The sequence below is a fragment of the Rhamphochromis sp. 'chilingali' genome, assembly GCF_963969265.1.
Source record: "Rhamphochromis sp. 'chilingali' genome assembly, chromosome: 3".
Lineage (NCBI taxonomy): Eukaryota > Metazoa > Chordata > Actinopteri > Cichliformes > Cichlidae > Rhamphochromis > Rhamphochromis sp. 'chilingali'.
The window spans coordinates 46354194-46368839 of NC_137931.1; the positions used below are offsets into that span (position 1 = coordinate 46354194).

Consider the following 14646-nt stretch of genomic DNA (forward strand, 5'->3'; position numbering starts at 1 on the left):
TCTGCCAGAGGAGCAAAACAACATTTTGATCAACTTTCCAGCTCATGCAGCAGCACCGTGCACACCTTATGTGATCACACGTTATCCCTGATACGCACAAAATAAATCCCCAGACTATAAAACACAATCGAACACAGAAGCAACTCATTAAGACGCATCAACTTTTAAAAATCAAACGTTTTTCTAACCAGGCTCCAGGTTGGCAGACACAGAGCAACACTTGAAGCACAAACTGCTGCACCGACACGTCGTTGCAGCTGCAGGTTTTCTTCTTCGTTGAGAAAGACGATGGTAACTTTGGCATCGTGGCGTCACTGGCAGAAGGAGGGACCCTGAAGCTTGGTGCGCACCTGATCTCGTTTCTCCTCTTTCTGCTTGAGGTAAGCTTTAAGTTTGTCGGTGGAGAAGCACACTTTGGAGTGACGGGCTTTGTGTGGGGCGCGATGGGCACGGAGCCACGGATTCTGGAGACTCTCGGCTGCAGTGGGTCTCCCCCTGCAAAGTTTTTTATCATGTCAGAATGAGTGCTAACGTGTGAGTGAGTACACTCTGGGAAAAGACTCACCAGGATTTGTTGTTCAGGCTGCTCTTCATGAAGTTCAGGGCTCCCTCAGACAGACCCGGGTAGCAGCGTCCAAACTGGATCTTCCCTTTCCTGATGTTTCTGTCGTGATCCCAGCTGTGCTCCGCATGAAACGGGCTGTCAGCACTCAGCCTAACGTAGGGAAGGATAAAGATGATAGTAATTCTTATTATAACAGAAGTCAGTCTGTAGCCTCCTCACACCATGACGTCTACAAACCCACATTTATCAGAACAGAACAGCCCTGCTACGTGTGGGATTGTTCTCAGATGATGAGATGTAATCCAAGTTTGAATAAACCTCTTTGCTTACATGATGAACGACAAAACTCCAACAGCCCAGATGTCGGTCTCTGGCCCAACACCCTGACCTTCGAGGATTTCCGGAGCTTTAGGAAGGATAATATACACTGAGAGAACAGACAGACAGAATATCTTTATAGAGAGTGGCACATTTACAGGCAGTGCATCTTTCTGTATCAGGAAAAAGGCTCAGACCAAAAAGAAATGGATAAAAGGATAAGAATAGACTTGGGTTTGTTAGACTATGGGAGCTAGGGTCAGCTGAGGTGGATGGAGTTAGGCGGAGTTATTTCCATCAATCCGTCCTCCGTAAAACAACGTGTACCTTTGCTGCAGGAGTCTGTCGGAAGGCCACGACAGTCAGAGGTTTAGTATGTTAGACCAATCAGAATGCAGCGTACAACATTTAGTGTGAATTTAAAAAACACACATCGTTACCTCTGCTGTCAGAAAAGCCCTGGATGTGCTCGATGTTTAAAGGCTGTCCGGGCGTGAAGGACTGAGCCGAGCCAAAGTCAACGACCTTCAGGTGGTTACAGTCGTCCACCAGCATGTTGTCCGACTTCAGGTCCAGGTGGACGACTCGGCGGCCGTGGAGATAGTCGACCGCACTCAGGATCTGAACGAGCAGCTCGGCCACTTGAGTCTCTGCGTACAGATCTCTGAGAGGACGCAAACACAGACGTGATGGTCAAGCTTGACGTCAGCACCCGAGGTGCCATAACTAATGAATTAGCACAGAAATATTAGCTTAGCTTGATTTTTTTACATTTTGATATACAGTTCTGTTTGTTCTGCTTGATAACGTCTATTTAAATTCTTAGACTTCCCATCTCAAGCTCATTCATGTGTACAAGTTCTAACCTGAAGCTAGACTGAAAGACGAGGACACACGAGCGTTATTAGGAACTATGCTCCTCCTTCATGGCTGATGTTTTTGAGCGTCGCTTACCTCGCAGCCAGGCTGTAGAGGAGCTCCTTGCCGGGACAAAGCTCTTCTACTAACACGAGGTAGCGGGAGGTGATGAAAGCACAGTGCAGCTGAACCAGGTGGGGGTGGTGAAGCCTCCTCAGCAGCTGGTACTCCTTCAACACCAGCTGCCTCTGCTCTGCTTGGTAAGGGGTGATCTTGGCCGCAAACACCTGGCTGGTCTCGGCGTTCCTGCACAGGGTTACCACGCTGAAACGACCCCTGAAAGACGGATGGATGCAGCACTAAGTCACAACATAAATCACCCAAGGGCACTTTGCATAGTAAGGCCAAGACCTGAGCGTGTAAAGTGAGGTTTGGCTTACTGGGCCTGGTTCTGGTATCCTGTGTTATCATGCACACTGTTACTACCAACAGAAGGAGTCAGCTCTTCAGTTATAAAGATTAGAGAAACAAAACATAACTTTATTGAACTGCTGCAGCTCGTTGTTGGATGTCTCACCTGTTGATCTCAGACAGGAAGTTGTAGTTCTTGTGTGCTGCTTGTTCTGATCCAATGACCTTTGACCCCAGTGACTCAGTCTGAATGAGAGGAATGTGGATCTCTGTATAACAAACACAAACAGCTGTTGCACCATGTTTTCAAAAAGAGCATAATAACAATGACGTGAAATCATAAAAAGACAACGTCCAATAGGAGACAGCGTTTCTCTTGCCTTCAGGATCAGTCGCCATAACAACGGGAGCTGAGGCGTCACTGAACGGTCCTGCTCCCGTCTTTGTGACACGACCCACCCTGAACACGTAAGAAGCTCCTCTCGGTAAGTCCTCTACCACGTAGCAGCTGTCTGCCACGTGCTCTGACAGGACTGTCCACTCCGCCCCTGTGGAGACATGAAACCATGACACCAGTGTTGGTGCCGTTTTACAAATGATGTGTTTGCAATACATGCACACACAGGTACACTCCTCGCACTCCTCCGTAAGCATCACACTCAATCACCACCCAACCCTCTGCTCATAACCTGTGACCTCCTATAAGGAGTGCTGCATTCAACTACACTGTTTAAATTTAGGCCCGGGGGTCCAACTCCAGGCCTCGGGGGCCGGTGTCCTGCAGGTTTTAGATCTCACGCTGGGTCAACACAGCTGATTCTAGGGATGCAACAATACCGATTTTTTCAAACCGATACAATAAATGGTAAATGGCCTGTATTTATATAGCTTTACTAGTCCCTAAGGACCCCAAAGCGCTTTACACATCCAGTCATAAGATAAGATAAGATAAGATAAGATAAGATAAGATAAGATAAGATAAGATAAGCTTTATTAGTCCCACACGTGGGAAATTTGTTTTGTCACAGCAGGAAGTGGACAGTGCAAAAGTTATGACGCAAAAATTAGAATACAATAAGAATAAATACAGTACACAGCTGTACAGAATAGAATAAAATAATATACTATATACAGTAGAATAAAATAGAATAAATATACAATAAGATAAAAATAGAATACAAATACAAATACTATATACAACTGAGTAAAAATACAACGATGACAGAAAGGATTATTGCACTTAGTAGTCATCCACCCATTCACGCACACATTCACACACTGGTGATGGCAAGCTACAATACCGATACTTGGATCCGAGTACTGGCCGATACAGAGTACAAAAACCTATCGGTTCATGGTATCGGTTAACTTTTACGAGTATGAGTACACACGCATTTTACAGTATCAGCCCCGATACCGGATACCAGTATTGGTATCGGTGCATCCCTAGCTGATTCAGATGATGAGTTCAAGCCTCTGGAGAACTTCAGGACATGTTGAGGAGGTGATTTAGCCATTTAAATCAGCTGTGTTGGATCAGGGACACATCTAAAACCTGCAGGACACCGGGCCTCGAGGCCTGGAGTTGGACACCCCTGATTTAGGCAACGGAAAACACCAATAACACAGTGCTATTAAAATTCCCTGGTGTTTTAGACCAGCGGTCCCCAACCCCCGGTACCGGGCCTCGAGAGTCGAGGCTCAGGAGTGAAATTTATGGTTTTCAGGGTTTTAGCCTTATTTATTTATCGTTTTGATGGTTAACTCTGTTCCCTTCCCCCTGGGTCTGTTCCTGTATGTTATGAATAAATCTTCCTTCTTCGGTACCAGTACTGTTTTTATTTTGTTGTATTTATCCTCGACACCTTAAAGGTAAATATTGTCGGACATAAACCGGTCCGTGGCACAAAAAAGGTTGGAGCCGCTATTTTAGACCATAAAAATATAGTTTAGTCATAATGGAATAAACACTAAATAATTTCTTTTTCACACAAACAACAAAAAACACATTTCTGTCCTGCCATGTCTGCGAACGCACCGTCCGTACAGTACTGCACGCAGTAAGTGACGGGATCGCTTGAGCGAACCGGCCTCCACGCCAGGAGGACTCCGCCTCCATCCAACTGTAGCACCTCAGCCTTGCTGGGGCGAACGGGCAGGTCTGAATATTAACAAAGGGTAACAAAAGAGCATGTTCTCAAAGCAACAACTGTGATGTGAAATTTAAAGCAGATCAGTCACAGAATGTAACCTTTGTCCGACCTTTCTTTTTAAACGCAGGTATTTTGAAGGATGGTAAGAGCTTTGAGCTCCTCCTTTTGGGACTCTCGAGGCTGCTGCTGCGCCTCCTTTCAGGTGGAGCGGGAGCTGATCCTTTCACTATTGGACCTGTTATAAATAAAACAGGAAAGAGCAAATGGTTTTAACTTCAGATTGAATAATACAGGATATCATTTCACAACAGTAACACAACGTAGTGCTTATACTGAGGTGCATCTGCGGTGCCTCACCTCCTTCACTCACATCCTCTTTACTGGAGGATCTGGAAAAGAGTTTGGTCAGACTTGAGGCTGACGCTCTCATTCTCTTCCTTAGAGACATGGTGGGTGTATCAGGCTTCATGATCTCGCCCAGAGTTGGTCCTAACTCCGTGTCCTCCAGATGGGAGTAGGAATGGCCAGTCCAGGATTGCCTGCGGAAGATGTTAAGCAGTCCCAGTTTTGGTGACCTTCCTGTAGGTGGTGGAGCTTCGAGGGCTGGAGCAGATGCGTGCCTCTGGAGGCCGTGACCCTCTTTCTTGTCCCGGGCTCTGGGAGGCCTCTCTGGAGCCTGCAGAGAAGAGAGGCTGGGACTGGGGCTTGGCATTAGCGGCGTCCCCAGCTGACCTCTGCTGTTTGTGGACAGGTTGGGATTGGAGCGTGTGCGATTACGTGGTGGTGCCCGGGGAAACGAGCTTCGGGGTTTTACTTCTTGGAAAGAGCGAGGCGATGGTGCAACGAGGCGCTCACCCTGATCATCATATCCATCGCCGTCTCCTGATCTGTATCTCCCTCTGAGACGACCGTGACTCAGTTCTTCACTGGAGCCGAGTCTACTTGAAGACTCAGAGCCACCATGCTCCAAAGTAAAAGACTCAGCCAGAGACCCCTGGGAGCCAGCAAAGTCATCTCCCTCCGTCTGTGCTTGGTCCAAGCTCGAAGGAACAGAGGCTCCTCTAAAAGCCTGCCTCACCTGCACAGGAGTGACAGAGCCTCTTCTCGTGGCTCGCTGAGAATTTGGGATTGTCAGCAAGTTTGTCCCGGCCACTTCATCGTCTGTGAAATCTTCCTTTAGACTTTGCGACCCTTCTTCTTCACCGGCGTTCGCACGTTTGGGTGAAGTGGGAGACCGACGTGAATACTCATCTAGAGACCTGCTCCTTCTGTGAGGTGGTGCGTTAGCATGGGCGAAACCCACCCCGCTGTCAAACGAGCAGGACTTCTGCATTGCGGTCTGAACGGATGCCCGTCTCTGGCCACGGCTGGTCTCCGTCTCATCCTCCACATATTCAATAAGAGGCTCGTTGAGGCGTCCTGAGAAGCTCCTCCTGAGCGGCTTGCGGCCCCTCTCCTGCTTCTTAGCTTGAAATTTGTCCCTTAATGTCATGTGTCTGGCAGACAACGGCGAAAGCTGATGAGAGTTGCTATAAAAAGTGCTTCGGATGACGCTTCCCCGAGGAATACGACCTCCGTCACTCCCTGAACCCTCGTCCCCATCCGACAGGTAGAGCGATGGACTGCTGTCCTTGCTGGACCGACGTTCCCTCTGAGGTGTCCTTTGACACGATACTTCCGACGATGCGACCGATTGCCTGCTCATACTCCGCTCTAATACAGTCCTCCTTCCTACTATCTCTCCATCCTCTTCCTCGCCTAGTGTCAAATCCCCTTCCTCTTCTCCATCCCGGTGGAAGCTGGGAAAAGGATCTGGGATCTGTGCTCTCTCCATTAAAGGATCATAGTCTTCCTCTGTTTCCTCTTCCTCTTCAGTCTGGCTGCAGTGCTGGAAAAAGTCCCAGGAGTCAGCCTCGTCATACTCCGACGAAGAGCCACTGCTCGGGGAGGTACTGCTGTGTTCTTGGGGCTCTCGGGGCACCGTCACTGCCGTCTCCCTGAGAGGAGCATCTAGTAGCTCAGGAATGGGCCTCAGCGTGAGCACCGACCCAATGCATGTCAGAGAACGCTGAAGAGAAAGAGAGCACACTCAGACAAAGATGTTTAACACTACAGGAAACCATCTGGTATTTCCTTTTGTATCCAGGCAGGTATTAAAGCTGCAGCAGGAACTCACCTGCCACTTCCTTTTTGAAATGAAGGCTTTCAGACTCCTTGTATTGATTTCATCCGTGTCTTCTCCTGCATGTTCATCCTGACAACAGTCCCAATGTTCAGTAAGTTTGACATTCACAGTTTAAAGGAAACACCTGATGATATGACCTCACCTGGATCCAGTCATGGCCCAAGCACTCAAAGGCAGACGGTCGCTTCCTAGGTACAGAAACATCAGAGACATTCTCTGTTTCACCTTAAAGCAACTGGATCCAACATAATGAAGCTATAAGAAGCTTAGCAGCGTTAGCATCACTGACACAGGGTACTTTCTGTCGTTTGCACATAACTTTAAAAATATCTCACGAGCCCACGTAAAACACCAAAAGCGCTTCCTTACTCTGGGTCAGGCTGAAGGAGCGTGTGGAGAAAGTTCTTGGCTTCCGGGCTCCTGTACATGACATCAGGGGCGGCCCAGTTCAGAGTGCCCTCCCCCACCCTCAGCAGTGTGGCGCGGTCAGTCTCGCCCACAAAAGGGCACCGACACACCAGACTGTCCAGATAAAGTTTAAGAGTCGTTACATTTTTGGATGTTCTGTGTTTTTAAGATTTCAAGATTGCTTTCAAAAGGCGGAGATACATACCAGAGAAACGCGACAACCCCCACGGCCCTGACAAGACAGAAACGATTCAAACGTTTTGTTTCAACTTTTAACTTTTGTGCACTACTGCAAATAATCGTTTACTTTTATTTAAATCTCCGTATAAAACTAGAGGGTTGGTTCTGCATCTGGATGTAGAGAAATATACAGTATTTGATTTATATCTAAAATACATGTAGCCGTTAAACTCACCAAATATCAGTGGCCACAGTTACTGGTTCTTGGTGAACAATTTCTGGGGCAACAAATTCAGGCGTCCCAAACATGCTGTACTGGTGCCTGGATGTGTCTATTTCCTGGCAGAAGCCAAAGTCACAGATTTTGATCTCGTCTCTTGGGGGATACACCATGAGGATGTTTTCAGGCTAAAAGGAAGAAACATGAAAAAGAGACTTCGTGAAAATAAATCCCAGAGTAAATAATGCAATGCAGCAGAGCGCTCACTTTAATGTCCAGATGCAGGATGTTCATGCTATGAATGTGACCAACTCCCTCCAGAATTTGCTGTATGAATGACTGAATCTGAAATAAGAAGACACAACACGTGTCATGCACCTTTTCTGCAAGACTCAAATCATTTAATAAAGTAAATTAAATATACCTCTTTTTCTGAGACCGATCCTTTCAGTAATAAATGATCCAGAAGCCCGTGAGAACAGCAGCTAGAAAAGCTGTTAAAGAACTCACAGCTTCAATATGTGGTCAAACACACAAATTAACTGTAACACGTAAGAGGTAGGATACATTTCTGTGATCAGCACCAAGGTGCGTCTGGTGCAAAAGAAGTCCAGCAGACAAGCCACTCGGGGGTGAGCGAGGCGGGACAGCAGGTCCCTCTCCTGGAAGGCCCTGGTCCGAGTGCTGCTCCGCAGAGGCAGAAACTTGGCAGCAAAGACTTCAGCGGTCCTTCTGTGGACGACGCGCTTCACTACTCCGAACGTTCCCCTAAAACACAGAAAGATGATTTACTGCACATGAAATCTTGGCAAAGATAATGCTAAAGAGAAAATGCAGCTTCACCTTCCGATTTCATCGTGGACGTCATAGACAGAGAACAGCTTCCTTCTTTTTCCCAGCTCCAGCTCTCTCTCCTGGAACTCCAGGAGTCCTGCAGGCAAAAACTAAAGCTGCAACTAACTCCAGCGCTGGAAACAACAAACGCATGCTACAGCGACGAGCAGCCCTTTGGTTATTTTGAGCTCCCGTGTTACCTTCTTCCACTGTCAGCTCAGCCTGACACGATGCATAACCAGAGTTGTTGTGAGCGAAGCAGGCGTACATCCCACTGTCCTCACCCTCGGTGCACACTATGGTTAATGAGCAGCGGGCACCATGTTGTCCCATCCTCACATTCTCATTGGCTGCAAGCTCCTCTTCATCCTATTAATGTGAACCAGCAGTTTCATTTATAAATAAGCTTTCAGATTGAAACCAGCGGTTTGTGATCTTAGAACAATGTGATTCCCTGTTACAACCTTTGAAGAGTTGATATAGACCAAAAAATCCGTTTAGAAAACAACTCAAAAAACTCTGCTCATACCTTGTACCACTTTATCTTAGGTGCTGGTCTTCCTGTGATGATGGCTGTAAATGTCGATAGGTGACCCGGCTCTACAAACAGGTCCTCCATGGGTATCTGGATAGAGGGAGGAGCTAAACAAGAAATTTGATTCATGAGCTAATCATGTAAAATGTGATATTATTCTGCATGTTATGAGTAGGATGCAAGGATACCATCTGCAATTTCTTGTATTTGCTCTGAGATGTAGATCTCCTCTTCTTCCTCGAGGTAACACATGGGCTGCTGTGCTGCTGGATCGGCTGACGTGGGGGCGTAAAGACTCACTTCAGCACCACCCTCAGCGCTGGAGACAAAACATTAGATTAAGGACACAGTTATTATCAGAGATGGACAGTAACGCGTAACGCGTTACTGTAATCCGATTACTTTTTTCAAGTAACGAGTAAAGTAAGGGATTACTATTGCAAAAACGGTAATTAGATTACCGTTACTTTCCCGTAGGAACGCTGCGTTACTGCGTTACTAAAACTGATTTTTTTGCGAGAATGTCTCATGACAGTGACGTAAGCGAGTGCGTCGTTCGTGACAACAGCTGTGTGCAGATCAACAATGGATCACATATCGAGTGCAGAGAGAGTATGAGCATGCAGCGTTTAAAGCGTGGAAGTACTGACCTTACTTTGAGTTTGATTCCATAAAAAGTGACAAAAACATTAGTGTCCGCTGTGCGTGGGAAGAAAACTTCTTTTTACAGCGAAAAAACCCCTAAACTTCCAACAAGCACCGAGTAGCTACGACTTAATGGGAAACTCACAGAGAAACTCGCGGATTCTTCCACTGACCGCTGCACACCTGCACCAGGGTAAACCTCCGCCTACCCCACTCCTGCTTTACAGGTGAAAATAGAGCAACAGGACCGCTGAGTCTTTGACTTTATTTATGTTCTGCTGTGTTTTACTTTGAAAGACTGAGTGTAAACACAAAAAATACTTTATTTTGTGTGGAATGTGCAGAAAATAGGTTTAAATGTTAAACTAATTTCTTCCAGTCAGAGAATGTTGCAGATAATTAAATCTTTGCTTGATGCATAAAGTTAAAAGATTAAAACTAATAAAACAAGTTTTAAAAAGAGACTTTTCCATTTGATTACATTTTGTATGATGGATTATGCAGAAAAAGTAGAATTGGGCTGAAAGATCTATCACTTTATCACCTCTTCAGGTTGTAAATCGTGTTTTTAAAAAGTAACTAAGTAATTAATTACTTTTAAAAATAAGTAATCAGTAAAGTAACAGGATTACTTTTTGGGGGAAGTAATCAGTAATTAGTTACTGATTACTTTTTTCAAGTAACTTGACCAACACTGGTTATTACACAGTAAATGCTTAAAATCCAGATCTAGTTTCACAAGCAAACCATTAAACAGAGACAAACATTCAAAACATGATCGGGATGTAATGTGGAAGCGAATGTCAGTGCATAAAGCTGAACTTACTGTTCAGGACTTTCGGGAGGAAAAAGCATCCTTGCAATAGAAGTTGGGTTGAAATCAGCCTGTAACCATTTCTTCACAAATGCAGCAGACCAGCCCTCTGAGTCGGGATCTACGAAGATCAAAACCAACTCAGACAGAAAACAATGGCAGTAATTATATATTTCAAAGGATTTTACTCTTATTAATATGTTGAAAAAGGAAACACGTAGGGTACATTACCTTACAGCGCAGGAACAGCAACAATGTGCTGTGATCCTTACCTTCAGCCTCTGGGTTGGATCTTACCAACCCACCACATCAACAGGACATGGACACATGCCCCCTGCTAGACGGGTGCAAAAGTGACACTTGCCCAGCACATGACCATCTTTTGTTCACAGGAGTGAAGAGTTAGCTGGGCATGCGTTGGCAAGAGGAGAGAGGAGGATGCTGAGTGGTTATTTGTTATCATGACAATGATGACTTACATGGAACTGTCCATGTGAGGAACCTCCTGCTTTAGGACCAGTACAGGGAAGATGAGAAAATACGTAAGTTACGGACAATGGAAGGACAAACATGGCGTCAACAGTCCAGAAAATATAGATATACTTAGATCGTACATGCTATACTTACACTGATTGCTCTATTCTACTGTATTGCTCTGCTTTAAGTGTGGATTCTGTAGCAAAACTAGCAGAGTTGGAAAATCACTGCATAATATTCAGTAACAGCTACTTCCAAGCTTTGTATATTTATCTGTTTAGTTTGAATCCATGCCTTCTGTGAACAGTGGAAATGTGATGAAACACACAAAACGTTGCATACGGGGTCTTCTCATGGGATGCTGTGCAGTAAGGTATGGTGTCTATGTTGAATGGTAGCCACTAGATCCCATCGTTATGGCAACAGAACAAATGTTAGCTTTGAGAACACCATGTGACCCTAAAACATTTCAGACGTCCCATACATGCAGAGGGTGACGTGCTACAGCTCTACAGTCAGTTATTAGAGAAGATCAACAATGACTCAGGTCTGAGGAGCTTGGAAAGAAAAAAGCGTCTGGACTTTCACCTCTCATCCGAGAAGCTTCCTCAGTTCTAGGGTCAAATGGTGGAGAGTCCCAGATTTACACACCTTGGCCGTGCGATTAGGTGGAGGATCATTAGGGGGTCCATGTCCCTCTTGGTGTCAGCGTCCTGGGTCGGAGCGACCCAAGGTCCCGGAGCAGTTATGAATTATATTATTATTATTATTATATATGTATTTTGTTATTGCTGTCCCTCGTTCTCCCTGCTTGTAGATATATGTGTGTATGTAGGTGTGTGGGTGTGACCCTGGCAAGTGATTGGCCACACCTGAAGTCCGTGACACACCTGCAGCTGATCAGGCCTCGTCGGAGGAGCTACTTGAGAGTGTGGTGGAGCTCTCTCCGACGCGGGATCATTGCGTGAAACTTCCAAGTCAGTGTGTTAATCCAGGAAGTACTGATCGTGTTTGCCCGCGGGAGGAGGAGCGTGGAGAGGAAGGACAGCACGCACAGGGTGTGCAGAGTCACGACAGCGGGGAGCACGAACACGGACGCCACTGGAAGACACACACGGGAGTCTTGGGGAGCACGGGGATTAATTGTGCATCGATATTTACCACACTGTAAATAAACGCACTGCTTATACACAGAGCACCACGCCTGGGTCCTCCTTTCCCCACATCCCCACGGTGACACTTGGGGGGACACTCCCACAGGGCTTAAATCTGGGACTCTCCACCATTTGACCCTAGAACTGAGGAAGCTTCTCAGGTGAGAGGTGAAACGTCTTCAAGCAACTTAAAGAAGTCCAGGCGCCTTTCTTTCCAAGCTCCTTAGACTCTGATGACCTGGATGACTGAGAAGCTTCACAGACAATGACTCAGGTTTTAGATTAGTATTAGAGAGGATGAGATATTTATGTGTAAGTTGGTTTTTGCTGGAAGATGGTAGTTACAGATACTGAGATGATATGGATATGAAGTGTGCATTTTTCATGACGTGCCAAATGGGAAATGGGTTGATGGTGAATAAATGTTGACGTGGTTTTATCTCGTGTGATATATGACAGTTAATAGTTAGGATTTTGCATTTGCTGCACAGTGCAAATGGAAACTGCATCAACTCTGTGGCATGCAGCTACAGTGCAGACTACACCCAACGCCATAATCCTTAGGAATCTAGTGACAGCTGGTAGGGTGGTTGGAACTATTCATGATGTGAGTGTGTGTGAAACGGGGAAAGGAAAACGTGAGTAAAGTCTGAAAATGGTGTAAACTTGATCAAATGAATGAAGGGTGGAAAGGTGAAACTGATCCAAACTGTTTGTAGTGAAGGGAAGAGATGTCACATGGTGTGATGTAAGAACAGGGTGACTGGACAATGGCATGTGCTTCACCCTTTCTCCAACGCAGCTGAACTAGTGACAGTGTGACCCCCACCCACTTAAAAAGGCTCTTATGGGTTCCCATCCTAGGTGGAGGATGTTAACTTCATTGGCTGTAACTGTCTTACCTTTAGGAGGTAAGTCCTGTGATTGGTCATTCTCGCGGTCAGTCGGGGGGACATAGGCGGGGCATAAACCTGCCTTGCACTTGACGCCACCAAGTTCATTCCAAAGCTGAACAAAATAAAACATTTTCATACATATCAAAGGCAGAGCTCTGACATTAGTGACACCAGCTGTGTTCACACATGGACGATGTTTTATACCTCACACTGGTACTGCCCAATATCTGCTTCAGTTGCCCTGACGACGGTCAGAGACAGGATCCCGCTCCGTGCATCATTCATAATCAAGTATTTCTGCTGGTCAGTCAACTCTTTGCCATCCTTCAACCACCTGTCAAGAGCAAGCAGCGCTGCATTCAGAAACACAATAGTTGCAAAATCGTAAAGCGACTACAGCGGTCAGCTCTGCGCTGCGATACCTAATTCTCGGTAACGGAGTGGTGAATGTGGAGCAGGAGAACTGGATGTCCTCTCCTTCAATGAGACAAGCACTTTCCAGTCGACTCACGAATCTGGGTGGAGCTGGAGAAAAGAAGCATGAAAAGATCAGGTTTAGCCTAGAAACAACCAAAAGCAGCAGCTATTATATTAATATTATAAGAGGTAAGTATTCACACTACAACCTGGGTTTGCCTCTTATTTGTAATTTTATTTAATTTAATAACTGTACAGTACTCTGTTTATAGTAACCACTGTCCTTGATGTAAATATGTAAGAATAAAACTGTATGTTTCTTTCCTGTGTCCTGTTTGTTTGTATATGTGTCTTTCTGGCTGCTGTTACAAACAAATTTCCCCTTGTGGGACAATTAAAGGATTATTCTATTCTATTCTATTCTATTCTAGTAACTCCGGAGCTCTCAGGGGAAATGTTCTTACCCTTACCCTTTGTAGGCAAATTTAAAGTTGGATTTATGAAACGTGCATAACGGTGTATGTTGTTGCATGTTAGTAAATCAAAATCATTCAGACACAGCAGCGTTGTGCAATCAGCATACTATCTGCATACTATCTGCATACTGCCCCGCTCCATTTCTCTGCAGAAAGAAGCACAGATGTGAAATGGCAAAACAGGTGACTATGGTGTAAGAACGAAGCCCGCACCTCTCAGGCAGGGAATAAGGTCAGACTATAGAAAATTACACAATGCTGTCTGAGGTCCAAGGAGTAAGACGGAAGAGGTGTAGCTTTTCAAAGTGTTTCGACTGGAGTGACGAAACATTTAAAAATAAATCAATAAATAAAAAGCGACGAATATGATTTCCCCTGAGATCACTGCAGCTTAAATAAAAAACACAAAGTTGATACGAAAAAGCCCAACAGACCACGAGAAAGAAGAGAAACAGGTGGAAGACACGGACAAGGTGCCGTGTGTCAACCTAAAAACAAAAACTCACTACAATGAAAAGAAAGATCCAAATTCTCAGCATCAAGAAATCACGCTGCCGTGATGGAAGTCATCCTGAAGAAAGGTAATGTTTAAGCTATGATAAAATAAAATAACGTATAGGGGAATATGTTTAAATTACAAAGGTTAAAGGCCACATCGCTACATTTAGTAATTTGTTTAATTTACATGTTTTCTTTTTGTTGCAATTCTGTGCATTTTGTTGTTTATGCTGTTTAAAAAAAAGGACATTTTTGTAAATAATAACCAAAAGGCAATAATAAAAACAATAATTATTGTTGTTGTTGTTAATTGTAGAAGTAATGGTGAAAGCAGTAGTAGGTGTAGTATTCATTTTAAAGATTTGTGTTTAAATTCCTAAGGCAACCAAGAAGTTCTTTGTTTGTGTTCCTAATATTGATCAATCATGGATACGTGCGTGAAACAGTCGCGTGATTTACGCACAGATTTGTTTGTAAGTAAATCAGCATCACAAAACTTTATCAATCGCTGAGAAATTATACAAAGTAGTTCCCTGACAACAAGGAGAACCAAAACTTTCTCGATCCACATGTTTGAAAAGACAAAACAAACACTAACATAC

The 14646-nt window shown here is 45.0% G+C and overlaps 1 protein-coding gene across 1 annotated transcript in view; it reads right to left on the bottom strand.

The window, feature by feature from the left end:
- Positions 1-311: 311 nt before the first annotated feature.
- The window catches only part of obscna (obscurin, cytoskeletal calmodulin and titin-interacting RhoGEF a), a gene marked incomplete at its 3' end in the record, with an annotated part of 39773 nt that continues 25438 nt past the window's right edge, over positions 312-14646 (bottom strand). Inside the window, exons 54-79 of the mRNA XM_080877059.1 lie at positions 13076-13178; positions 12858-12987; positions 12660-12765; positions 10139-10247; positions 8856-8986; positions 8662-8774; positions 8333-8501; positions 8142-8229; positions 7866-8066; positions 7723-7783; positions 7566-7643; positions 7314-7486; positions 7104-7130; positions 6860-7012; positions 6633-6678; positions 6482-6559; positions 4663-6373; positions 4415-4540; positions 4191-4313; positions 2533-2700; positions 2319-2421; positions 1838-2077; positions 1324-1547; positions 896-992; positions 566-715; positions 312-495 (exon numbers count right to left, since the gene is read on the bottom strand). Of these exons, the coding sequence (XP_080733185.1) occupies positions 312-495; positions 566-715; positions 896-992; positions 1324-1547; positions 1838-2077; positions 2319-2421; positions 2533-2700; positions 4191-4313; positions 4415-4540; positions 4663-6373; positions 6482-6559; positions 6633-6678; positions 6860-7012; positions 7104-7130; positions 7314-7486; positions 7566-7643; positions 7723-7783; positions 7866-8066; positions 8142-8229; positions 8333-8501; positions 8662-8774; positions 8856-8986; positions 10139-10247; positions 12660-12765; positions 12858-12987; positions 13076-13178 (4892 nt within the window). The remainder of the gene's footprint in view (positions 496-565; positions 716-895; positions 993-1323; positions 1548-1837; positions 2078-2318; positions 2422-2532; positions 2701-4190; positions 4314-4414; positions 4541-4662; positions 6374-6481; positions 6560-6632; positions 6679-6859; positions 7013-7103; positions 7131-7313; positions 7487-7565; positions 7644-7722; positions 7784-7865; positions 8067-8141; positions 8230-8332; positions 8502-8661; positions 8775-8855; positions 8987-10138; positions 10248-12659; positions 12766-12857; positions 12988-13075; positions 13179-14646) is intronic.